Source organism: Podarcis cretensis, assembly GCF_951804945.1.
Source record: "Podarcis cretensis genome assembly, chromosome: 11".
In the NCBI taxonomy this organism is placed as follows: Eukaryota; Metazoa; Chordata; class Lepidosauria; order Squamata; family Lacertidae; genus Podarcis; species Podarcis cretensis.
The window spans coordinates 36382190-36409057 of record NC_137180.1 but is presented as its reverse complement, the minus strand read 5'-3'; the positions used below and the strand labels follow the sequence as shown (position 1 = coordinate 36409057).

The following is a 26868-nucleotide window of genomic DNA, read 5'->3' as shown; positions in this document are numbered from 1 at the left end:
AGCCAGAGCCGCACACGGAAACGCCATTTACCTTCCTGCTGGTAAGCGGTCCCTATTTATCTACTTGCACCCGGAGGTGCTTTCGAACTGCTAGGTTGGCAGGCGCTGGGACCGAGCAGCGGGAGCGCACCCCGCCGCAGGGATTCGAACCGCCGACCTTTCGATCGGCAAGTCCTAGGTGCTGAGGCTTTAACCCACAGCGCCATTTACTTCTGTGCAAATGTGCTGGGAGACATTGCAAAACACAGTCAAAGACCTGCACTCCAGGAGCCTAGATGATTAAATACACTGTTTCTTATTAAATAAAACGGAGACTTTCCTTCTGTGCTATCCTATGCCAGTTTTATGGCTTATTTACAATACATGGACCATCACTAATGCCTGCCCTTTCTTTTCTTCATTGCAGTAACATACATGAACCTCCCTTCTTCCAGCTCCAAACTCCCCTTTGTTGTAAAAACATATTTCCAATCAATTTCTAAGCATTTGCCTACGGCACGTTCAACAAAGGCTGTCATTGACGTTATAGCCCTCGCTACTCTGCCATACCCAAACAAGAGATCGCGATGCCGCCAACCCTCTCCAAATGTCTTTCTCCATCTTTGCGTTTCTTTGCCGCCTGCCCATCACTGGCAGCTATCAGTCATATTGTTCTCTGGAATATTTGCAGCGACTGTTGTAGTGGAGCACGGCTGCAGCAATAGATTGGGGGCCTTTTGGAAGGAAAGGTAGGTGGTGTGTTTTGCCAACGTTACCCTTCATTTTGCATTCATAAATCCTTCGCCCAGCTGTGCTGTCTTTGGAGCACGACAAAAGGAAGGCTTGAGTTGATTTTAGGCACAAGGTCTCGTTTGTCCCCGGATTTCTTTTGTTGTTGGAGCAGCGGCGGTGGCGGCGGCGGCAGCAGCAGCAGCAGCAGCAGCTTTTTGCCGGCTGGGCGATGCACTGAGGAGGGAGAGCTGCAAGCGCGCTGGAGTGGGTGCAGCTGAAAGCTCCAGACGTTGCAGAATGAGTGCGTCAGAAACAGGGAGAGGAGAGGCGAGCGCGGCAGGGGGAGGGACGCCGATGATGCTATCAGGCGCCCAGTAGCAACGGCGAGAGGAGCAGAAGGTGAGCCTAGGTGGACTCCTAGCCGGCCCAGCCCCCGCCGCCACCCTCGGTCCGTTTTGCAGCCCCGGAGGAGGTAGATTTGCCCGAGGTGAGTGAGTGAGTACAGAATGCAGGGGGCGTGGAAGGAGATGGGGCAGCCTTCGGCTGATGACAACCTGCTCTCCACTCTCCCTAGTAATCCAGGCCTGGCAAGCACCGGATCCGGGATTCATAGTTGTTGCTAGGCAGCCCGGGGTGGGAGTGGTGGTCAGCTTGGGGGTCGGGGTCCTTCCCCCTCCTTCTCCTCCTCGAAAGGAAGTGACTGCGCTTATCGTCGCGTAAAGCCAGGTAGGCGAGGGCAGCGGAGAGCCGGCCGCTGGCGTGGGCGCGCGTCCCTCTTTCCCTGCGCTCCCCCTTGGCGTGCGCTCTAAGCCCACCCTCTCCATGTTCTCTAGGCCTTCCTGCGCTGCGCCTGCATATAGCCGAGTGCCTGCGTCCCTCGGGTGCCCGAAGGAACCTGGGCGCTGCACGGGGGGCTTCCGACCCCCACCGCACCCGCTAGGGGCGACCAAAGGTGCCTCCTCACACCGGCGCCCCGTCCGCCCCCTCCGGCTTTTCGCCCGCCCACGTCTCCTCTCCGGAGCGCGGCGTGCGCCTTGCAGCCTTTTCTTGCCGGCCTCAGCTGTGGAGAATGAATTAAACCCGCGCTCCGGGCGCAGCGCTGGGCGTGGGGTCACCGAGGGCGGCGGCAAAGGTAACGGGCGCATGGGATTTCGAGGGGTTCAAGTGTAATCCGGAGGGGAAAAAATAATAATCCTTAATTGGCAAGGTTCCCTTTTCTGTTCCAGCGGCTTGGCGCCCCTCCCCCTTCTGCCTTTTCTTACTGTGATACTGTATGTAGGCCAATAATTGTGGTGGGAGGGTTGTTGGTGCGCGTTATTCTTGCCCAGTGCTCGTTTTAAGCCTGTTGGAGGGAAGGGGTGGTGGACTCTGAGGAGGTATTTGCAAACATCTGTGCATTTTTAAAATGTCGGTGTGAGAGAGGTTTGCTTTTTCTGGATTGTTTACCTCGGGGGTGGGTCGGTTTCAGGGGTGTGAGGTCTGTTTTCTGCAAGAAATTCAAAGTAATGTACACTTAGTGTGAACGGTGGAGTCAGCAGCTGTGTATTTTACAGTATTGGGTTTCCCTTTACCATAAGGTCCCCGGGTGGGTAACAGCTACTAAAAAAATAAACAATTACTGTATATACCAAATAAAACACTTAACAACCATAAAGACAAGTGTCAGGACAATGAGAAACACTTCCATTCATAAAACAATTACATATATAAAAACAGTTAAAATTAGTTCCAATCCAGACTGGGATGTAAAGATATTCAACTTCAAAGGCTTGGTGAAAAAAGGTCTTGAGTAGGTGCCAAAAACACACACACACAAAAACCAGAGACTGCCTGTTTAATATGGAATGGGAAGGCTTTCCAGAGGCTGCTGCCACATTAAAGACTTGATTCCTATATCCCAAGAAAGGAACCTCCTGATAACATGGTATCCACAGGGGGCCTTCTCCTGCAGAGCACAGTGATCAATTGGGTATACAAGTGAAGTGGTGAGACTATCCTTTTGGTTTCCTGGTTCCCAGCTATGTAGGGCTTTGTGCCCCAGTACTTGGCAGCATGTCCTGTAAGCTATACACTGAGGAAAAAAGTACTGTATATGAGTACAATCTACATCTCAGTTACTACAGATCAGGGACTTACTTAAACATAGGACTCTTAAAGCTGGACAGTAGAACTGCACAAAGACATAGTCAAAGGCAAACACATTTCATTCATTCAGCCTTTATTGGCATAATAGCAAACACTTAATAATCATATTTTATAGGAGAGGAACTTAGAACAAGACTAGCCATGCCAGAGAAATATGTATTTTCACTTGCGTTAAATTATACCGAGTAAGAAGTAACTGCAAATCACCTAGAGTTGTAGATCCTGAGGATCTACCTTTTATCTATCCTGGTTTACGTGAAAGTATTCGGCAGGATCTTTTAACAAGTCACAGGTTAACTTTGTGATTTATACAGTGGTACCTCAGGTTACATACGCTTCAGGTTACACACTCCACTACGCCAGTAATAGTGCTTCAGGTTAAGAACAGTTTCAGGTTAGGAACGGACCTCTGGAACGAATTAAGTGCTTAACCTGAGGTACCACTGTATAGGGCTTATAGCAGGCATGTCCAAAGTCCATTTTGGGGGCCAACTTTGGGGTGAAATTGTAAAAAAAATTAAACAAAAAACTCAACAACTTAAATCCTAAAAAAAAGCTCAACAACATTGGTTGGCCCTCACGCATGTTCACTTCATCAAATCTGGCCCTCTTTGAAAAAAGTTTGGGCACCCTGGCTTATAGGAATGGGTAGTCCTGCACATGGTTACAGCACAGTCCAATCCTACCTAGAGACAAATCTGGTCGGCTTCATTCCCAGGCAAGTAAGTTCAGGAGTGCAGTTCAAATTTAGGTTAATTACCAGGAGTGGTGATTCCCAAAGTGTGTGCTGGAGAGTTTCTAGGGAGGTCTGGGCTCTTGGGGCTGTGTGTGTGCATTTGTAGTAGCAAGTTTATTACGTCTTTGCTGTTGTACTCTCAGCTGTTGTTGAGGGATTTCAAACCTGATTCTAGCAAGATGTTTTTGTGTGCCATGTTGCTTTTGCTGGTGTAAATAAGTTAAGGTGTGCTACTAACAATAGACATGATAGTGTCCCTCGTGTGCCTGCCTTTGTGCATATTGCTGTGAAGGGAAGCACCATGCAGAGGCATTATAAATTAAGAATGTGTTTCCAACGTGGCCTGCCTTGATCTTCTCCAATTTGTGTGGTGGTGAGTGACTACGGTACTTATAGTACAGTATGTCTAATACCCCATGCTCCGTTGGGTTGATTTCAAGGGTGACAAACAATTTGTGTCCCATCCTCCCTCACAAAGTTCTCCGATGCCATAGAATCCCTCACACCCTTCTGCTCATGGGTCTTGTACATGCCCTTTGTCATTTTATCAACTTGCCTCAGCCAAATCATCTGTTTCACATTATGTCTCAAAGTTGAGGAGCCTCATAATTCTTACAGCCTTGGGAACTGGTTTTCTGACTAAGTTGGACAACTTCTGCACCATGGCAAAATTCTGTTTTGAATCCTAGGAATTACCGGGGCTCTTAATTGAGAATTACTTTAGCATGCATCCATCTCTGTTCCCCAGACTTTGGGACTTGGATAGATGCAAACTGATTTCATAACAGGGCATTGGCTGTTTCAGATTGCATTGCAATTACTGGCAGTGCTGCAATGAAGACCTGGCCTCTTGTATTCTCTAAAGCACCATGCACATTGATGGTGGTGTTTACAGCACCGCCTGCTGACACCATTTTAAAGCATGTGAATGGCATTAGAGTAGGGGCTTAGGTGAGCAATAACTTACCTTTAAAAGAGAACTGCTGTTGGGAAGCTCAGGAGAGGCATTTCCTTCTCCCACTAAGAACCTTGCTCTAGGAGGGGCCAGGTGCAGAAGGAGGGAGGATTTGAGGAGGTGTTGCAGCTCCCTCTTCTGCACAGTTACTAAAGGAGCCTGAGCCCTTTCCTCATTTGCACCCAATCACCCTAGTTTAGAGGAGATTCTCTGTGTGGGTGTGCCAGAGAGGCCTGCTTGGTTGGGGAGGGGGGACTTGAAAATTGTGGGTAGGAAGGAAGGACTTGTTCTCCCCCTCTCCAGATTTCCCAACCGCCACCAAATGTCCATTTGGGGAAATGCAAAAAATCCCCTACCCTCTATGAGATATTTTGCTTGTTTTGGAAGGAGTGAAATGCTCTCTAGGATAATAATTTTATCTACTCAAAATGTTTAGTATGGATTTATCTGTGCAAGACAAAATACTGCCGGAGAGAAGGTTAATTCCTCAGAATTCTGTAGACTTTAGTCCAAGATGCATCCTAGATGATACTGCCAAGGTCATGAGAAGAGCTAAGAGAGCCTTAGCTGCAGCTTGCCATCTCCTCCTGGTGACCTTTGGTCTAGTTTGGAGATACTATGCAGGGCTGCCCTTGAAGCTGTCCCAGAAACTCCAGCGGGTGCAGAATGCTGCAGCGAGACTCCTCACGGGGTCTCTGCCATGGGAGCATATTCACCCAGTGCTTTTCCAGCTGCACTGGCTCCCGGTGGAGTACAGGATCAGATTTAAGGTGCTGCTTTTGACCTTTAAAGCCCTTCACGGCCTAGGACCCTCGTACCTATGGGACCGCCTCTCCCAGTATGCCCCCGGAAAGCCTCAAGGTCCATAAATAGCAACACCCTAGTGGTCCCGGGCCCTGAGGAAGTTAGATTAGCTTCAACCAGAGCCCAGGGCCTTTTCTCTTTTTTTTTTTAAATTTTTTATTAAATTTTGACATAAATATATTTCACAAACATACAAAAGACAAAATGAAAAAGAAAAAACAGAAAAAGAAAAAAACAAACAAACAAAACATGAAATACATACAACTTTGATGACATTGATCGACTTCCCTTTATCTCGATTTTGGAAATTATTATCTTGTTTATCTATCTGCTGTGTCTATTCCTTAATAAAACTTTTTACGTAGTAAGCGTTATCTCATGCCTACTGTGATTTCTATAAGTACATATGTGTTTCTGATCAACATTTTAATTTTCCCCTTGTCTCTATTTCCATATATATCCTAAATTTATCCCATTCATTGTTAAATTTTGCACTTCTTTTCAACACTGGCTCCGGCCTGGTGGAACACTCTGCCTCATGAGACCAGGGCCCTGCAGGATCTGATTTCTTTCCGCAGGGCCTGTAAGACACGAGTTGTTCCACCTGGCCTTTGGCTTGGAGCCAATTTGATTCCCTCCCCCTCTTTCTTTTTTCCTTTCCTTCTCCTCCTGCGATGAGGCTACATTTTAATATTTTAATGTTTCAATATTTTAATGTATTTTAATTTTGTTTTTAAGTTGTAATCATTCAACTTGTTTTTATTATTGTTTGTTAGCCGTCCTGAGGCCGGCCTTGGCTGGGGAGGGCGGGGTATAAATAAAAATTATTATTATTATTATTATTATTATTATTATTATTAGAAGCAAGCACCCTGTATCTGCTGTCCTTTTGATATGGCTGACCCCTTGCAGTGGAGCTTTCCGCCTCTCTTCTCAAAGGACTGACGCAGATACCGTAGGGGAGCATAGGGTGCAGCAGTGTGCAGCTCCCTCTCTCTCGGGATGGTATATTTTCAGTTTTGCATGTACAAAACTTAAGGCATTTACAAGGCTGCAATTCTATGCACGCTTACCTAGAAATGAGCTCCATTGCGTAGAGTGTGCCTTATTGTGGAGTAAACATCTGTAGATTTCCCTAAATATGCCAACTAGTACAATTTTTTGTGCTAAGTTGTAAACGATGCAAGGCTTGGGGAAACCCAGCCAGATGGGCGGGGTATAAATAATAAATTATTATTATATTATTTGACATTGTTGACATTATTTTACTGCTTTAGGGTTGATAATAAAATAAATATTGCATACATTCAAAATTTGCCCCTCAAAATCTCTAGCCTGGCAGTGCAAATTGTGGGTGTACCTTAGAAGCAGTAGCCTTCAACATTTTCAGATCTGGGATCCAGTTTCATCCAGAACATGCATTGGAGAGAGAGTGTCCCACTTCCCACCAGACATACAGTGGTACCTCAGGTTAAGTACTTAATTCATTCCAGAGGTCCGTTCTTAACTTGAAACTGTTCTTAACCTGAAGCACCACTTTAGCTAATGGGGCCTCCTGCTGCCGCTGCGCCGCCGGAGCCCGATTTCTGTTCTTATCCTGAAGCAAAGTTCTTAACCTGAAGCACTATTTCTGGGTTAGCGGAGTGTGTAAACTGAAGCGTATGTATCCCGAGGTACCACTGTATCTCCTTCAGGAATGTGTTCCACAGTTAGGGTGCACCACAGAAAAGACCCTATCTTTGTACTTCTAAAGATGTAATGCAGAGAAGGGTTTGGGGGAGCAGTTCTCTTGTTGCTACCCCGGTGAAATCAGGATGCAATTCAGTTGTGGGTCCTAATCTACCAGTTTACGACCAGTGCCATAGAATAGCTCCTGTTGCAAGGGAAGATCAGAATCCGGGGGGTGGGCTGGCTTCAAATCTTGTTGTCATAGAATGCCTCATATTACTCAGAATTTTGCAAACCAATGAGCTAGAAAACAAAGCTCATTGGAAGTGTGAGTGTTAATCTGTCTTAATAGGTCTGGCAGAATACCTTTGACAAGAGGTATGTCATACCTCCATTCATCTCAGTAAATTACACCTCTGGATCCTAATAATTCTGCTTTTCTTTTTCCCAGCATAAACTGTCTGACCACATCAAATCCCCAGGGACTGTGAGTATTTGTTAGCATTTACTACTCTCTTACGTTCTCTAATCTGTTTATATCCAGCTTCCATTGTGTGGGGAACAACAATTGCTAAAAATAATAAAATAAATGGCTGTACAACAGAGGTACCCCATGCTTGGCAGAATACCAAGCATTTTTGTAAACTGGTCATTTATCTATCTGGCAGCTTTGTGCAGCGTGGGTGTGTGGTACAAAATCAGAACAACGGCTGTTTATATATGAAAAAAAGTATATAAAGTTTTTAAAAACTAAAAGGGCCTCATTGCAAAAGTTGCCGCCATTTGAATTCTAAGCTTGCTTCCTTGGAAGCAAACTCCTCTGGAGCATATTGAAATTTCCTTTGTGGTGGGCTGGGAACTGTGATTCCAATTCAGATGTGCTCTGGATGTTTTCAATGGAAGCCAGCTGTTAGGCAGCACTGACAGACTGACTGGCACTCCCTGTGTATTTATTACATTCCTATCTCAGCCTTCCTCCCCGAAGAACCCATAATGTATGGAATCAAGGCACTTAATTGCCCTGAATCTCTGGAGCAGTGCTTGTACCTTGAGGGTGGAAGAGGTGGGTATAGTGGGGAGACCATCATTTTGGAACCTAATATAAATTAGCTTAAGGAAAGTCACAGAAGGATAACTTCCAGTCCCCTGAAAAGTTTTGATGTAGGGTCAGGGGACCTTCCTGAACGATGTGGTGGGGCAGTGGAGAATTGTGCGACGGTGGGCAGAGCGTCACATCCCGTCAGTCTCCTCAGCCTGTCAGGGGGGCTTTTCGCGCTGCACGGATGTCAATGGCATAAGGAGAGCATGTGAAACTTCCTGTGAATTTCCTTAGTACAGCAGCTTTTCTTAGGATCCAAGCCACAGTTTTTAAAACAAGGATAAATATGCAGTTATGCTTAAAAACAAAAACACAACTATAACAAGCAGGTTGCCTGTCTAAGCCTTGAAGGAGATGCAGAAGTTGCATCTGAACAAGCATTCAGTTTGTATCAGCCGGGCCGTCAATGGGGGCGGGGGGTTCCAGGCTCACCTTGTGGGTGAGGAATGTGGTGTGAGCTCTCTTTTATATTATAGAATCAGAGAGTTGGAAGGGACCATGAGGGTCATCTAGTCCAACCCCCCTGCAATGCAGGGCTCGTTTGCCCAAGTTGAACCCAGAACCGTGAGATTGAGTCTCGTGCTGTATCTACTGAGCTGTCCCAGCTGGATATGTTTGTCTTCATCCTTCTCTTGGTTGTTGCTCCCAGTTAAAAGTATCCTGACAAACGTTAGTCCAGGTACCCCACGTCACAACAACGGCAAAGACCATTCTGACCATGTAAAGTTGACAAGTGACGAAAGCATTTGCTTTCAGATGACTGCAACCAGCAGCATATTTGAGCAGCAGGAGCTTAAGAACTTTTCTGGACACTCTTGTTCTCGCACCTGAGATGATTGCATTGCAATGGTAGCTTCGGCTGGTTCAGTATCATCCTAGCAAATTAACTCTGTTGAAGTCCATGTATCCCAGATGTTGCCTCGGTGGAGGATGGAGAGGGATGCATGCGTGTGTATGCAAACTAGCCTACTGTGCAGAGGTAGAATTCACATCCATTGCTTTGCAAGCTTTTGCCTCTGGCTGTACCCCTTGCCACGTGGCCCCCTGAAACACACTAAGAAAGAAAGCGGCCCTCAGCTTGAAAAAGGGTTCCGCACCATAGTGCTACACCAGCAACACAACATAGAGTTCAAAGAATTTGGAAGCTTCGCTTTGATGTTGCTTGATATTGGCAAGCACAGTTGACAACCATTATCTGAATTGATATACTTTTAATGCACAGTATTCTTCCCTTTCCTGTGCCTTTAAAGGGGCTCAGTTTTTCAAAGAGCTGTGGGAGTTATTTCCCTACCAATGCAGTGTATGCAACTCTAAATTGTGTGCCCTTAAAGGAGGCATATCTGTAGAAGTTCTGACCCTGGAAAGGTCCCTGTGTTCCTATCAATTCCTGGCCCTGTTAACCTGCCTTTGTGGTATTCAAGGCATTTAAACTATTCTGAAGACTGAAAGAGCTGTGTGCTTTCATGAGAGTAATTAATTCTGGTTACTACATGATTGTTGTTTCTCATATAGACTACGTCGAGAATGGAGAAAATTGTATACAGTATACATGTATATAAATCTTATAACTCATTTAAATCAATCTTGTGTTTTTGTTATTTTAGGTTTCACATATGTTCTCCAGATACCTTTAATCTGTTTCACAACTGACATAAGTATCCTTGCACAAGACTTTGTGGGATCATGAAACCAGTATTGTGCTTTTAAGTTGTATGTTATATACCGCCGTGCAATATTTTATACCAAAGTGCGGTTTATAAATATTTAAATAATGATAAACTACTTTGGGTGACGTTAGATTGTCCCATCTAGATTAATTTTGCCTTGTAAAATTCGACCTGTTGATTTTATAATGCTAAAAACACTCAAAGCAGCACATTTCAAATATTGGCCAATTTAAACTGGATTAAAACATCTAGCAGGATATTTAACCTGGTGCACGGATGAGATGAGCCAGCAGAACTTTTTTACTTCCCTGTGCCATTTTCTAACACATGTGGCAGTTCTTAGGCAGAGCATTCCCAGGGGGGGCAATTGCCTTGAGTTAGACTTTGATCTGACAGAAGGTCATTGTTCTGCTTGAGCCGTAAAAAGATGTCAAATTTTTATTTTGACCCATACGGTTTCTGCTTGAAAGCCTTATGGTTTCCCAGAGATGGGCTGTCTGTAGCTTACAAGCTGTGTGAAAGTTCATTAGGGCAGTTTTGTATCCTCTACAATGTAAAAGTCCTGTGAGCTCTTGTTCTCCCACTGTGTATGATTATAAATTGCTAACTTTCATGGTGGCCGAAGGACGTCTGGAAATGTGGTAGGAAATAATGCTAAAGGATCAGAAGGAATGAATCAAATAAGATGTTATTTCTCTGTGGATTTTTTAGCTCATCTTGATGGCGTGGAGAACACTTGTGTGTAGGGCTGGGCGATACATGGTTTTCAACAATATGATATATCACTAGCTAAACACAGCAATATATTGACGTATCACAATGTATAAAATAAGGAAGGAGCTATGTAGAGGCCTTGTCTGGCTTCATGGTTTTTCCTGCATCGTGATTTTTGCCAGCGCCTGCTCTTGTGATTCGCTGCTGCCTGCATGAGGCAAGGAAGATCTGACAGAGTTAATAGGGGCTGCAGGAATCGAGAGAAGCATTTGCTAGCTACACTGTTTTCCCCACATTGTGATTTTCGCGTAACACACACATACATACAGTGGTACCTCGGGTTAAGTACTTAATTCGTTCTGGAGATCCGTTCTTAACCTGAAACTGTTCTTAACCTGAAGCACCACTTTAGCTAATGGGGCCTCCCGCTGCTGCCGTGCCGCCAGAGCACGATTTCTGTTCTCATCCTGAAGCAAAGTTCTTAACCTGAAGCACTATTTCTGGGTTAGCGGGGTCTGTAACCTGAAGTGTATGTAACCTGAGGTACCACTGTACTCGTGATATTGCCAGGTCAAAACTTATGAAACCAGTATTACAATATGGACTTCAAACCAGTTTTGGATGCTTTATTGATATATATCGCCCAGCCCTACTTGTGTGGCAGTCCTAACCCCAACCCCCACAGGGTGGTAGAGCTTATTGCCATATCTGCAGACTTTGCTGACCATGGTGGAAGGTGTGCAGGATGTGATTGTTTGGGTCCGATTCCTATGCCATTTCCAGGCTAGCACAGTGATCAAGCCTGGATCAGGCCTAATGTCATCATACAATGACAGTGAGACCAGATTGGAACCCAACAGATCCCTGGAAGCCAGCTCAGCCCTGCCCCTCCCTATTGGAGTTGGGGTTTGGATTTGATACCCCCCTTTATCACTACCTGTTGTGAGACTTTCCTCTGACGAAGAACCTGCCAGCATGCCGGAAGCTGAGAGGGACACTTCTGCTCAGGGAGGATTTGATTTAAATCAAATCAATTTAAATCACTAGTCAGTAACACTTGATTTAAATCTTTTTCTTTTCTTTTCTTTTCTTTTTCACAGAAAGGCTCGTTCTTGCTGCTATAATCTTAATATTTACAACCAGATGAAGGTTTCATTTTTGGAATAATAAATTTTCAGAGTAGTTTTTACAGTTGTATCAAGAATTACTGATTTGGTTATACTACTAGAAATGCATAGACAGATAATTATGAAATTACTGTGAGGTTTAATAAGTTAACTGTTTATATTTGGACAGCTTTTCTGCCATACTTTGTTGGAAGGAGAAAAATAATCATTTCCTTAATAACAGTTTAAACTATTTATTTAACTAAAACAATAACATTATAGCATACGCATCCATGTTTGTTAACTGATATGTTAAACAATAAAAAAAATCAACTTAGACTGAGTTTTAGCACACCTGAAAAACTTAAAACATACACTTATTTCCTGATGAATAGCCTTTGGACTATAATGTAACTTAAATAGAAAACTATCTTTAGGAAGATTTTTCATCCAAAAGCATTTTTTTTTTTAAAAAAAATCCTTTTTAAATAAAAAAAATCATTTTTCTTTTTTGAGTCATTTATTTTTATCCACCCTGCGTCTGCTCCAGTATGGTGTGAGGGTTTTTTGGATCACAGTGCTAGTCTGCAATCCTGAAGAGGGGAGGGAGAGAGAGCTGGTTGTTGTTGAAGTGCCACATCCATCGCTCTGCGGAGTTTGTGCTTTCAGGGCAGAAGTATGAGCTCTTGTGGTCCTCTGTCCTTTTCTGTCTCCTTCTTTATTGATTTCCCTCCCATTGGGAACAATGGATGGGAAATCAATGACACCAGCCTCCAGTGATGCTGTGTGTTTCCTTTTGGTTTGGAGGTGAATCAGGCGACGGGAATAGCTGTGCCTTTTCCCCAGCCCTCTCCTCGCAGTACCCCATTTTGGACCTACGGATGTCAGAGCTCTATGGAGGAGGCATCTGACACTAGACTTCCCTTGCCACGATTGCTGCCCCTTCCACACTTGCAGAACAACCTCTGGTGTTCCCTTGCCACAGTTGCCCCCTTGAAGAATGACCTCCGATGTTTGCTATAGCCCCTGGAACGCTCTCTTTGGCACTGTAAGCTTGCAGGTTTAATTATTTTCAGGGACAGTTTGGATTCCACGCTTGTGGGAGAAGTTGATAACAAGCGTAAGAATCATGTTGTGTTTCTTCCTCGGCTATCCCTTGGCGTTGACGCCATCTTGATTGGACCTTCTCTGGTGATCCTAAAAGTGACTGGGAGGTGGGGCAAATTCTGTTGGGAAAACCTTCCGGCATGTGGGATTTGGCCGATAACCCAGAGTCTTTAGCTGGACCCTGAACTTCAGGAAAGAGTTTTGATTGGGGCAATTGGTGTATTCTACACTGTAGAAGTTAGCTCCTCTCCTCCAGCGTCGCGACCCAGCCATTCTGTGATCCGACCCCCAACAATGCTGCTCTTAGCTTAAAAAACAAATTGTGGTTGGTCAGACTTCCTGCTGTCTCATCTAGTTTGGCTCTGAAATATGCCATTTAGTTGGTTCACGATTCATTTCCCCTTGTTTGCTGCTGAATAAACGTTTGACCCTTGCCCGTTTTATTTTTCCTTTTGCAATTCAACATGATATATATTTGTAGCGTTATATGTTAGAGGCTTTTTCTGCCAAACTTTGTTTTTCAGAAGAACAACAAACTTTTCTTAAAAACATGAAACCTTCATGTGAGCCAGAAGCATGGCAGCTGCTATTTCTCAGGTTTCATAAATAGTTGTGCCTTGACATAATTTAAAATCTGTTGAAACTGAGGGCGAGGAGGAGTAGGAACCAGGTCTTCATTAATTTCCCTTTGAATTCAGATCGGAAGCTATAACTTGTCTCACTTTCTAATACAGAGCAGCATAAGCTCCTTGGGAAGAGATTACAAATAATATGGTTGGTACATTAATCTGGGCTTCTTGGTGGATGTTGACAACCTATTTTTAAATCTGACAAACAAGACGGTGGAAAGTAATCTTGTTGTAGCATTCAGCTGTATGAAGATCTAGGGAAGATCTTACTCAGCCCCAGCCCATGATTTTTAGTGTCTACACAAAAGTGCCGGAATAGGTTGCCTGGGCATTTGTGACTAGGTGATATCGGTGTACTGAGGACCTTCCTCTTTTATCTTCTGAGCCAGGTGAGGTGGTGTGAAGGGCCTTCAGTGGGAAAGTGGGCTATAAATTTATGAATTATTAAGTAAATAGGATGCTGGTGGTAGTAAGTGATGTAGGAACCAGAGAATGGCATGTCTTCTGGCAAGTTGAGAGTAAAGGCTTAAAAGTTAAGCTGAGAATCAGAACTTTAAAATTTTGGGAATGTAGGGGTGGTCCCTCCAGACTTACGTTTTGTTTCAGGTGCCTCCTGAGACATATTCTTGAGTCATGACACCATCATGGTGCATTAGTGTTGGGCTGATTCTTCTTTACCTTGTTCTGCGATCCTTCCCCAGTGTGAGCTCATCGTTCCTTTCCGGGAGGATATAATGCAGCAAAAGGGAGGTGAAAATAAACCCAAACATTTGTGGTATTCTATATTGTTAAATAAAAAAATTAATTAATTAATTAAAAATTTATAATTGTAAATTGAATATAAGAGATAAATATGTAATATCAAACAGCAGTGGGGAAAACTATGGACCGTAACTATGACTAGGAGTGGGAAGTCAACTTTTTGGGGAAATTGTATTAAATCTGATGTAATTTGGCATTGATTTGTTTTTTAAAAAATGGAAAACTAATAAATATTATTTGGCTAGATAGATGGATAGATAGTTGTGAGTTTTCAGCAGGGAGTAGGGGATATGTACTGATTGCAAATGAAGCAGTGTGACCACCACAAAACTTTTGCAGGGTTGCATAAGCTTAGTTGTACTGTACTGCATATGACCATAGCCTTGCCTGCCAGAGCTAGGGGTCTTTTTATTAAGGGCATCTATCCCCTATCCTTCCTCTAGCTCTCTCAGTGCAATGAGTGGTCAAGTTTAGAACTGCAGCAGCCTTCAGTTACCATATTTTTTGCTCTATGACACACTTTTTCCCCTTCAAAAATTAAGGGGAAATGTGTGTACGTCTTATGGAGCGAATGCAGGCTGCTTGGCTTCAGCGATAGCAACGCGAAGCCTCCGAAGTGCAGAGGGAGAGCTCCCCCCACGCTCCGGATGCTTCGCGTTGCTTTCGCTGAAGCTGCCTGAAGCCCCCGGAGCGCAATGGGAACTCCCACTGCACTCCGGGGGCTTCAGGCAGCTATCCTCAAACCTTCGGAGCGCAGCAGGAGTTCCTGCTGCGCTCCGAAGGCTTGCAGATAGCCGCCTGAAGCCTGGAGAGTGAGAGGGGTTTGTGCACACCGATCCCTCTTGCTCTCCAGGCTTCGCTTCGCTGGAGAGGCACTGCACAGTTTTCCCTCTCTGTGCAGCGCCCCTTCAGCGAAGCGGGAGGAGAAATGGAAAGGGCTCCTTTTCTCCTGACGCTTCACTGAAGGGGCGCTGAGCAGAGAGGGGGAGAATTCCCCCCCCCCCCGTTCTCCCCCTCTAAAACAAGGTGCGTCCTATGGTCCGGTGCGTCCTATAGAGCGAAAAATACGGTATATTGTACTACAAATCCCACACCCATATATGTTTATCATAGAATCCCAGAACTGTTGAGTTGGAAGGGACCCTGAGGATCATCTAGTCCAACCCCCTTTTGCTCAAACCACAACTCTGAGATTAAGAGTCTCATACTCTGCTGATGGAGCTGTCCCAGGGCAAAGTGTTTATTTACTATGTTTACACCCTGGTTTTCTGGTATGATGGAACTCAAGACGGGATTCATAGGGGCTGCCAGGCAGGCTGTCTCTTGCCCTGCTTAGCTTTAGCAAAGTTGCTGCATCATGCAGCTTGAGAACCTGCCCTGTTCTGAGACCATTCGGAGCTTTGAAGAGAGTTAACTATACTGGACAAGTTATTGATTTAGTTGCCTAGAATGTACACATTCCCAAGACTTCCTGGCAGCTGCATGCTTCAGTGGAAGACGGATAGTAGTGCCTGTCTTCTGTTATTGACTGTGCCAGTGAGGTACCCCAAAGTTCCTTCAAACACAGCTGGAAAACCACTTTTCTAGGCTGAGCAGTCTTTGAACATGCTGTATTTATTATATTTCTTTCATTTTCTCATGTGATACTGAAATACAGTGGGAGTAACATAAATGACCGGGCAACTCCCATTTATTTTCAGTGACAGCAGTTTGGTCATTAATGGGCTGCCTGTGAGATGCGCTTGTTGAACTGCGTTCACAGTTTTTTTTTAAAAAAAGATTTTGTGGCAATTAATATAATGCACTTAAAATTAAAAAATTAAGCTAAGATGAGCTGGAATCTGCAGCCTGTTCGGCAAATTATGGATCATGTTTGCACAATTTCTTACTTTTGCAAACTGTTCTGCGATTGCTGCTGTCTTGCACAATTGTCACAGAAGTGGAAAGGATACTTGAATCTCCCAACCCGAACAAATGTTATTCAGCGCCTCTCTGCTCTCAGACTTCAGCAGTTATTATTACTCATACAGACATTGCAGCCTTATGGGCTAGCCTTGTGTCCCACAAAGCTGAATTCTGTGCTTGTCACATTCTGCCCTTTCCCCCTCTTGTTCAGCCACAGCCCTGGGTTTTTCCCCTAGGTAAATCCCTTTAGCTCATCATTGTATAGCTCATCATTGTATTACAGGATATTCCTGTAATCAGCCATATTGACATTGAAAATGCTGGAGTGAATCAGGGTGCCCATACTTGCTTATTTTGTGCTGCATTGAATTCAGTCTAAGAAGCCACAACAATGGCACATTCTGTTAGTGAAGGACGTGCTGCTTGTAGCGTAGTCACTTTGCATGGCCACGGAGTGTGTGGAAGGTCTGTAGCTATTACAGTGAAAGCAGGCACGACTTCGGGGTCTTAGCACAAAGAACCTTTTAATGCTGTTATGTAAGCGCGCATGGTGGCATCTCTCTCTCCCCTCTTAACGGTGTGATAAAAATGAGAGTGCCTGCTTGTTTCATACAAAAGCGCCGTACTCCTAATTAAATAATGGGTTGTGTTTGGGATTTATTGGAATTATTGTCTCTTCCCTTTTCAAATTTCCGTTCTGCATGAATGGCCGCGACAATTTGTGTTGCTTAAGGCTACATCGCGTTTGTTCAGGCAGCCAGAATATTCACTGACCGATCGGGTAGTTATCTCATGAACAGAGCACAACCCCGAGCTCATGACGAGGATTTGATCTGACAGTTTTACTGTCATGCAATGCAAAGAGGTTTTAAAGCAAGAGGAAGGAGAAGCAGCTATCTGGGTGTTGTAGGAGGAATCTGGGCTGTCCTCAGTTGTCAGAAATGATGTAAGATGCTTTCCAGCTGCTTCTGTCTGGCTCATCTGTCTGTCTGTCTGTCTTTCTATCTATCATCTATCATCTATCTATCTATCATCTATCATCTATCTACCAAATCCTGGAAGCAAAGCCAGTGTATTTGACCTGAGAATTGTGAAAGATTGAAATGAGAGAACTTAACCATTTTTTACACTAGGTATTGGAATGAAATATATGACAGGAATTCATTTGGATTTTCTGGTTCTGTGAAGGAAGCAGAAGCTGAGGAAGAACTATTGACTTGTGTTCCTGAAATGCAAATGCAAACTTCTGGTTCATTACAAACACACAAATGAAGCACAAAATTTTTCTTCTCCTGGAATGTTTCCGTAATTGAAAATGAAGCCAGAGTGCAGCAGTTAAGCAGTTGCTGCTGCTCATTTTCTGCTTCAGTTCTGCTTTATTCTAAAAATGTCAGGAATGATGATGACCTAGAGGGTTTTTGATGGGGCAGGTGGTTCACATATTTCACTGTTGCGTAAGCCTGATGGAAACTTCCACTGTAACGCGCAGGTTCTTACCCTCTCCCACTTTTTTATTGGATGTCCTTTAGTTTGGTTGTATACAGTGCAGAGTGATTTTCATTTGCTTCCCGTTCTTCAGCTGCACTGTTCCACTCTAGTGAACTTCAGCCTTGAGCGTTTAGGTTTAGAGTACAGTTTTGAAAATACATGACCGAGTTACACTACTAAAACTGAGCAGGTCTTAACACTGCAAGCAGCCAGACTGTTTGGACACCATTCCTTTAGCTGCTCTATTCTCTTTGGAAGAAGGGCAGGATGTTACGAATAAAATGTCACGAAGCTGTTAATCTGCCTCCCAGGCTTCATACCATCACTAGTTCCTGGTGCTACGTGATGCAAACGATTTCCTCCTTAATCCTACCTTAATTGTCTTTTTATGGAAATGGGCCTACATAGGATTTGGGTCATCCTTAGCAGCCGTGTCATTTTCCTAAATGCAAAGCTGCCATTGTAGTTTCTGCCTTCAGCTGGAGTTGGGAGAAGTAGCTTCTGGTATCCGTCAAAACTTTGTGTGAACCATTTGTCCATAATAAGCGTATACCGCACACTATGCACTGTAAGCAAGGGCATATATGCTGCCTAAAATTTTTCTTTGCGTAGCTTACATTATCAATGAAATATCAAAATTACAGCTGTACTAGGTGTGGGCACTGTGTTAACCATAATAACAATTTCCCCTGCTTAAGTGTACCATGTGTGGGAGTGAGCTATCAGGATAACAGGATATTACAAGTTGTCTATGGCGTATCGTTTGCAGACTTTTGCTAAGGTTTTATTCCTCCTTGCTTTTGATACAGAAAAATAGGGGTGATTGGCTTTTGCTGCCCTACTCCCCAAGGGACAGAGTCCCCTAAATCCATGATGGGTCAGAGATGAATAGATGGAGGCAGTGAAAGCAAGGCAGATCTTTTATTTTTCTGTTGCAACTGAGTTCCCTCCCCTCCTAGCAAGGAGGCAAGAGAGACCCAGAACCACGAAGAAACATCCCTTTTAAGGGTTTGCATTTTGGTGTGGAGAAAAAGGACACCCCCTCTACAAAGAGTCAGAAATTAAAAATTGGCTTCCAGGTGGAAAAATCAAAATTGGAAACAGAATTATTAGAACCCAAAACTAAGATATTATCAAGAATGTATAACTTGCTGTTGAAATGGAATACTCAGGATGAAACGGTAAAATCTGCTATGATTAAATGGGCACAAGATGTTGGACATAACATTATGTTTGCTGACTGGGAACAGTTGTGGACCACAAGTATGAAATTTACGGCATGCAATGCCCTAAGAGAGAATATTATGAAAATGATGTACAGGTGGTACATGACACCAGTCAAGCTTGCAAAAATCTATCATTTGCCCGATAATAAATGTTGGAAATGTAAAGAGACTGAAGGTACATTCTTTCACCTTTGGTGGACGTGCCCAAAGATTAAGGCTTTCTGGGAGATGATCTATAATGAAATGAAAAAGGTATTTAAATATACCTTCCTGAAGAAACCAGAGGCCTTTCTCTTGGGCATGGTCAGCCAATTGGTGCCAAAGAAGGATAGAACTTTCTTTATGTATGCTACAGCAGCAGCAAGAACACTCATCGCAAAGTATTGGAAGACACAAGATCTACCCACCTTGGAAGAATGGCAGATGAAAGTAATGGACTATATGGAATTGGCGGAAATGACAGGCAGAATCCGAGACCAGGGAGAAGAGTTGGTGGAAGAAGAATGGAAGAAATTTAAAGACTATCTACAGAAACACTGCAAAATTATTGAATGTTAATGATGTTGGAATGAAAGGAAGTGGTTTTAGCAATAAGGCAAAAGGAATATGTAAAAATGGATTGATACTAGATGAAAATTCGAAGTTATAATATGTGAAGACAAGAAATTAAGGGTAAACAAAGAGGGTATGGATTTGCTGAACTAATTATTAAATGGAATACAAAAAAGGGAGGTGTGAGGAAGTCATGAAAATAAGTAAATGAGTGGTAAGATAATAGAAAGAGGGATTTATTTTTAACTGTTTTTATTTTTCTTTATTATTTTTGCTTTTCTGGTTTTGTATTTTCTGTATTCTTTTTTTTTAACTATTTTTGTAACCTTTTTTCTTGTTGAAAAATTTAATAAACATTATTTAAAAAAAAAATACAAAGAGTCAGAAATTACATCTCACATAAGGTGGGGTTACTGTGGCTCAGGCAGGCCAAGGTGTGATATTCCTGAAGATTAGCAAGTTTTACATAGTTCCAGACAGTTTACACAAAACACCAGCATTTGATAAGACAACCAGAATGCAGGTCAGACATCCCTCAATGCAGAGCATCTGGGCAAACGATGACAATTAATACAAAGGAGGTTCATAGATCTAGGAGGGAAATCCCTTCTGCCTCCGTGTTCTCAGGCAAGGGGGATTAAGGAGGCAGAGGAAATACTTACGTGTCTTTAGGAGAGCCAAGATGGCTTTTGGATTGCTCTCCTGTACTATTTTAGACATGCGGTTTATATACTTAACGTATGTGTGTTTACCTTGTGCAATTATCAACATTCTATATTTGAGACCTTGGAATTCCTATAACTATTTCATTTTGGGGAGCTGCATAAATTCAGCCAGCTTTGAGAAATGACAAAAGAATTGTTCTGCTGAGCTGTTTCACTTGAGCGGATATAGTAACAGTGAACTGCAAATCTCGTCAGTACATGTGTGACAATAGCGTTTTTATTTCCCCGCCCCAGTATAAAATCATGGAATTGTAGAGTTAGAAGGTACCCTGAGGGTCATCTGATCTAACCCACTGCTAATCAGGAACCTCACAGTGCTTCTCATCAAGGCTTGGAGATTTGAATTTATTTAAAGTAGCTAGGTGTTTCCTTACCACCTCTCTTCCTGCCTTGGGCTGCAGCTCCCTCCCCGCATCATTTATTCTCTTACCACTAGCTTTAGGCACTGCTTTCCTTTTGGGTGAAGATAGAGGCAAAGTAGGTGTTGAGCAGTTCCACCTTATCTCAGTATGCATCCTTTGAATCTCGTTTGCCTTGTGGTTGCCTGTCTGCTCTGTTTGGAGAGGTCCTTATTTGAAGGTCTTTGCAGTTTGCTTGGATTTTCACTATCCTGGATTATTCGGAGTCCTCCACAAATTTGGGCGCTTAAAAAGGTAAAGGGTAAAGGGACCCCTGACCATTAGGTCCAGTTGTGGCCGACTCTGGGGTTGCGGCACTCATCTTGCTTTATTGGCTGAGGGAGCCGGCGTACAGCTTCCGGATCATGGGCCCAGCATGATTAGCCACTTCTGGTGAACCAGAGCAGCGCACGGAAACGCCGTTTACCTTCCCGCCGGAGCGGTACCTATTTATCTACTTGCACTGTGTGCTTTCGAACTGCTAGGTTGGCAGGAGCAGGGACCGAGCAATGGGAGCTCACCCCGTCACAGGGATTCGAACCGCCGACCTTCTGATCAGCAAGTCCTAGGCTCTGTGGTTTAACCCACAGCGCCACCTGCTTACTTTGACTTAATTATGAGGAAATTGAATAACAACAGTCCCAGTGCAGATCCTTGGGAGACTTCGCTTCTTACTTTTCTCCATTGTGAGGCTGTATTTACTCTTGCTGCCTGGTTGCTGGTTAAACAAAAGGAAGCAATCAGTGCACATCCTCTTATCATATTTGTGTTAATTTCATTAGTTTTAATTGCCATGAGCTCCGGATATAAAAATGTAAACAAATCTTCCCTCTGTTGAGTTTACTAGTAAATACAGTGATTAGTGTTAAATACTAATCACTGCTGGTTAGGGACTTCATAAAATGCTTTTTGAAAGCCTAAGTAGCCTGATTGCAGCCAGCATGTTTGTCCATGGTGGAACATGAGGCACAAAATATTGAAAGGAAAAATAATGTCACAAATAAATTTTTGCAGTTCATATATATGTGAGTAGGCGTGCTTGTATTTGCTGGACTAGATTGGGATATAATTGAGGTCCTCTCCTAAATTTTGTGGCCTTAGAGTTGAAATCAAATAAAAGTTGGATTCTTGTGATTTAGTTGTCTGCCTGCAATAGCAATAAAACATGCCCTCTGTTTCAAGGGGATGGCCTTCCCTGTGGACTTACTGGAAAACTACAGTCATGAAGACCTGGAAAGTTCTGGAGAAGATTATATGTCTGATCTCAGGTGTGGGGATCCAGAAAACCCAGAGTTCCTGTCTCTTGCCAGTAACGTCAAAGTAAGATTTGAGAATTAGCTTGGCATCTTGGTGTTTTATATGTCTGTTAACAGTGGACTTTAGCTGTACATTTATAATGGCTTTCAATACTCTGTTACTCAGAGCCTTTTACTCTCCCAGTATTTGTCAGATGGGGTATATATGGCCTGTGTCACAGGCATTGTGTGTTCTGGATCAGCCTTTCCCAGCTTTTGGTCCCCAGATGTTGTTGGACCTCAACTCCCAGCATCCCTGACCACTGGTCCTGCTGGATCTAGGGATGATGGGATTTATAGTCCAACAACACCTTGGGACCAAAGGTTGAGAAAGGCTATTTTGGAGGCACTGAGGGCCCAGTCTGTTTGTTTTTTTAAAAAGACCAATGTCATAGGAGAATCAAGTAGATGGACACCCCCATGCATCACTCACAACTTCCAACTTTTTGTTTTGCTTTTCTCTTTGTAATTTAATGCCACAGCTAAATCTTTCATTCTTGGATCCTGGCATGTCCTTGGTAAATTGATACGCAGCAAAGCAGAGGGAAAGACCGTGTCTGGTTGGATTCTTTCTTTAAAAAAACCTTTGACGACTGCAGCAGAACAAATGAGTCTATTGTCTCTTCTGTAGCATATTTTAATGTGTGACTGTGCTAACAGTTTTACAGCAGAAGAAGAACATGAAAAGATGGTAATGTTTTTCTTCTCCTTCCTGCCCCCACTCCCCAGATCCCAATTCGTCTATCCACAATAGGCTTCGTCCCCCTTTATGGCGGAGAGGAAAGGCACAAAGTCCTTGCTTTGTTTGCGCCAGAGGATTCGCTCACAGGTTTCACTTAAATTTTTGTTTCAGTATTGTGTTCTGCTCTGAGTCTTTTTATTTTTACTATGCTTACTTATTTCTTGTCCTTGCTCCTGAATCTCTCTGTAATTGTGCATTTCAGAACCATAATAACTTTAGTTGGTACTGAAGCCAGGGTGCGGAGCAGCTGGCTAGGCAAATATTCAGCTTGCTCCAGCTCCAGCTGTGTAATGCTTGGTCTGTAGGAAAGACCTGCAACCTGCCCGTCATTGTTGCCTTGTGGGCACTGACAGATTATACAACCTAAGGAGGTTATCCCAGAGAACACCCCTGGCTGTTGGATGGAATAGTGCTGCTATGCCCCCTTCACTGTTATTTTGGAAGCAGGAGCAGTTTGCCATTACAGTGGTGCCTCGCAAGACGAAAATAATCCGTTCCGCGAGTCTCTTTGTCTAGTGGTTTTTTCGTCTTGCGAAGCATCCCTATTAGCGGCTTAGCGGCTTAGCGCTATTAGCGGCTTAGCGGCTATTAGTGGCTATTAGCGGCTTAGCGGCTATTAGCGGCTTAGCGGCTTAGAAAAAGGGGGGGGAGGGAAAAAACTCGCAAGACTCGCAAGATGTTTTCGTCTTGCGAAGCAAGCCCATAGGGAAATTCGTCTTGCGAAGCGCCTCGAAAAACGGAAAACCCTTTCGTCTAGCGGGTTTTTCGTCTTGCGAGGCATTCGTCTTGCGGGGCACCACTGTACTGAATGGAAGCAAAGAGCCTGAGGTTCAGATGTAACAACGAACTGTGGTTGGATGTTACAAGTATGAGCCTTGATGTCATGCGTTCCCTCTCCACCCAAGAACAGAAGAGGTTTAAATTTTCTGTTCATGGTTGTTTCAAACCATGGTGTACCTTTTTCACCCAACCCACAGTTTTCCAAGTTCGGACAGAACAGGAAAATGCCCTTAAGAGCAAGCCAAGAAAAGGAGCTTTGAATCTCTTTTCCTTGCACACCAAAGCAAAGAGGTAGCAATCTGGCTCGTCCTCATAACCGGCCATGGTTTGTTGTTGCAGCTTGAAATAGGCCTGTGTCCGTCAACGCTACTGTAAAGGCCAGCTAGCTTCTCTTCTCCCCACACTGCCCCTCCTGCTGAACCCTTTTGGCTCAGGCTTAATAAGTGACGAGGACTGAAACATAATGTGTTGAACAAGTGTTCACTGTGAATAAAAATAACCCTTAGAGTGCAATCCCAATGCTCCTAATTTGGAGGAGGTCAAGGATTAGGTACATAGGTACCTATCCACCTGCAGAGAGGACCGCTGCTTGAAGGGGAGCTGTACCAGCTGGTAGAAAGCTACTGCTAGCAGTAGCAAGCAAGAAGACTCACAAAACAACAGGATGGAGATAGAGCTTTGGCATCTTTGGATTCCAATCCCCCAAGAGGTCCAATCCCTCAGCTGCAGCAGCCAGGATCTGGCATTGTCAAAAGGAAGACCCAGCCCCCACTTCTGCTCTGGCTGGCATAAGCCTGTCAGAGCTGATGCAGAAGTTGGCTTGTCACTCCTCCCAAATACATCCTCTATTAAAGTAGCAGTTTGGGACCAGTCTATTTGGAAGATTGACCTACCCCATATATGCAGCCTTGACATCTTTGGCTCGCAGGACGATTACAGATGTAACAGAATACCTGTTCCACACAAGAAATTTATCCTTTTGTGTGACCCCCCATATACACTTAGGAACTCCCAAAGTTGACATCCGGCAGGTGCCTCTTGCTGGAGTCCCGTAGAAAACATCGGCACGCATCCAAAATACATGGGCACGATATAAAGCGTATTAGCAGAGTCAGTGAAAGCAAAATTGTGTAGGAATTGTGGCATCAAGTATTTTATTATTTACAGCAAAAGAAACAAAAGAAACATGGCATTTTGTGTGAGCTCCTCACACATCCTCTCTAGCTGGACAGAGAGCAAAGAATGGAAGTTTGTCAGTTTGATTTCTGCTGGCACACAATGATAAGAAATGAAATCATCCCGTCACGTGACCCTCTGTAATAGCGGCAGTAGAAAATACTGACACCTTCACTACACTCATTCTAGCACTTGCTTAGAATATTTTTGGTTAAGCAAGTCTCTCCAGACATACAAAAGTTACATGTGTTTTATGTTTTTGGTTTTTTTAAGCTACGGTTGATTTTAACCAGATTTTAACCAGATTTGAATATTTTAAAATACCTGTTTTAAACTGTTCTTTGGCGACCGTTTTAATTTTTGGAAACTTCCTAGAGATAAATTACAACTAACAGATGTAGATTAAAAAACAACAACTGTAGTAGCATTGTTATACCTACTTTTATGCAACTTCACACTTACTCAACATAATTAAGACCATCGCCACCATTGTCCTAGCTTCATATTTCTCTTTTCTCATTCAAGCTGTTGCCCTTTTCCTTGCTGATCAGTGGTGGCCTGTTGATGATATTGTGAGAACATCTGATCCGTCCAGAGAAGGACTTTTGCAGGTAAGTAAAGCTTTTGTTCTGTTAAGTGTGTCTGTAATCTGAGGAGCCATCTAATCCAAACAGAGATACTGCGTAATGTATTCAGAGTGTCTAATTCATATTTACTTGGAACAGAATTGGTGTGTGTCCATGCACACAGATGTGTAGGCAGTGCTTTCTATAATTCTGATTATGTTTTTGGGTTGTGGCGCAAGCATCTTGTATGTGTCGCAGGAAGCTGACTTTTTTAAAAAGGCATGTGTATAGACTACAAATTTAAGATGGCTCTGCTGATAACAGCTTTTTCCTCAGCAAATCTTGGCAGATAATATTTTTGAGTGAGTGGTCAGGCTGCCTCACGTAATCAGCAGCCCTTTCCCCGGACCTCCAGGTCCCATAGGCTCATGAAAAAAGTGACAATAGCTGAACCATGAGCACTGTTTTGTTGGAAAGGTAGGATACAAATTTAACAACTGACAAATAAATTAACACTTTAATGTGGGTCTGCCCTATCATCAGGTGTTCATCTTAATTCCTGGCTTTATGGTGTATGTATTATGTTTATATTATCTAAAGTATTACAGTTCTCTCGAGTTAGTTTACAAATGAAGATAAAAACAAACGGAATAACAGTAGTGTGTCATAACCACAAAACCCAAACATATTTTTAGAAAAAAATTAATCTACCCCTCTTTGCTACCTTGAAAGTAGGGATGTGGATTTCAGCAAAATTTAGCCACATGGCCTTTTTGGAACAATATTTTCTTCTTCTTCAATCATAGTCATATTCTTTCTATGTGTTTACTATAGGTGAACTCCATTGGAGAGAGAGTGGTCCTCTATGTGCTAAATAGATTAATTTATCGCAAGCAAGAAATGGAGAAAAATGAATGCCCATTCCTCTGTCATGGTAGCCATGATTATGCGAAAATACTATGGAAGAAAGGAGAGGCAATTGGTTTTTATTCTGTTAAGCTTCCAGGTAAGATTTCCCTTTTAAAATAAAATCACAAAATGCCGTTTAATGCAAGGCAGAGAGAAACAAAGTCCATAGTTTTACATTGTTTGAGAACCATGCTTGTAGTTCTCTTGCATTTTTACGTTCAGGGTGATAAGTGGTAGTGGCAATGGAGGCCATGCACAAACTGAAAACCATAACATTATAAAAGCAGCATAAAATAGAAAGCAGAATTAAAATGGCATCTATGAAGCTTGGGAAAATAATGATGTCTTTGCTGGACACTGAAAGGACAATAAAGTTCATTTTAAAAACATAACAGTATAAAAAAAAATACTTATTTTAACATCAAATGCCAATCTAATTCCACAAATAAGCCTACAATGGATGTCTGCGAAACTAATTGCACTTGCTGTATTTGGGGGGCCGAATGGATTATGTTATATAGCCTTGATGTCTGTTGGAAACTTGATACTTGGGCAGATGGGTTTCTAGCCTGCTGTAGCTAACCGCAGCTTAGGGGAAAGCAGATGGCAGTCTTTTCGTGTGTTTGTTCCTGTTGATACTTTGACCTTTGTGAACGGAATACACTATTTCAAAGTATATTTGAAGTTTACAGTTGGTCTCAGGGATTTGTAGCCTGTTGTTGTTTTTAAATTGTTCCTCTTGGTGGGTAGGAAAGTGATTGCTATAAAATCATCCACATAAATTGGCATGCCCAAGTATGCCCCCTCGCCATCACCTGAGACTAGAAGTAGTGAGGATAAGGCTCTGCAGTAAGTTACTTTGAATACTGTTTGTCCAACCTTGCCACCCCTAATTGCATTCCAGGTTTGTTATGTTAGCCTAGCACTGCCAGAATCAAGAGTAATGGGGTAAGAACAGAATGGTAAAAGTTGATACTTGCCAGTGTTAATGTAGGACTAGCAG

At 43.3% G+C, this 26868-nt stretch overlaps 1 protein-coding gene across 4 annotated transcripts in view; it reads left to right on the top strand.

Annotated features, from left to right (window-relative positions):
- Positions 1–277: 277 nt before the first annotated feature.
- The window catches only part of FAM169A (family with sequence similarity 169 member A), a 38835-nt gene continuing 12244 nt past the window's right edge, over positions 278–26868 (top strand). The window contains exons 1-6 of one of the 4 annotated variants that reach the window (XM_079995524.1): positions 278–1110; positions 7471–7506; positions 21580–21717; positions 22422–22521; positions 24916–25001; positions 25791–25962. In XM_079995524.1, the coding sequence (XP_079851650.1) occupies positions 21583–21717; positions 22422–22521; positions 24916–25001; positions 25791–25962 (493 nt within the window). In that variant the 5' untranslated portion in view covers positions 278–1110; positions 7471–7506; positions 21580–21582. The other 3 variants (XM_079995521.1, XM_079995523.1, XM_079995522.1) reach the window with 3 other exon arrangements.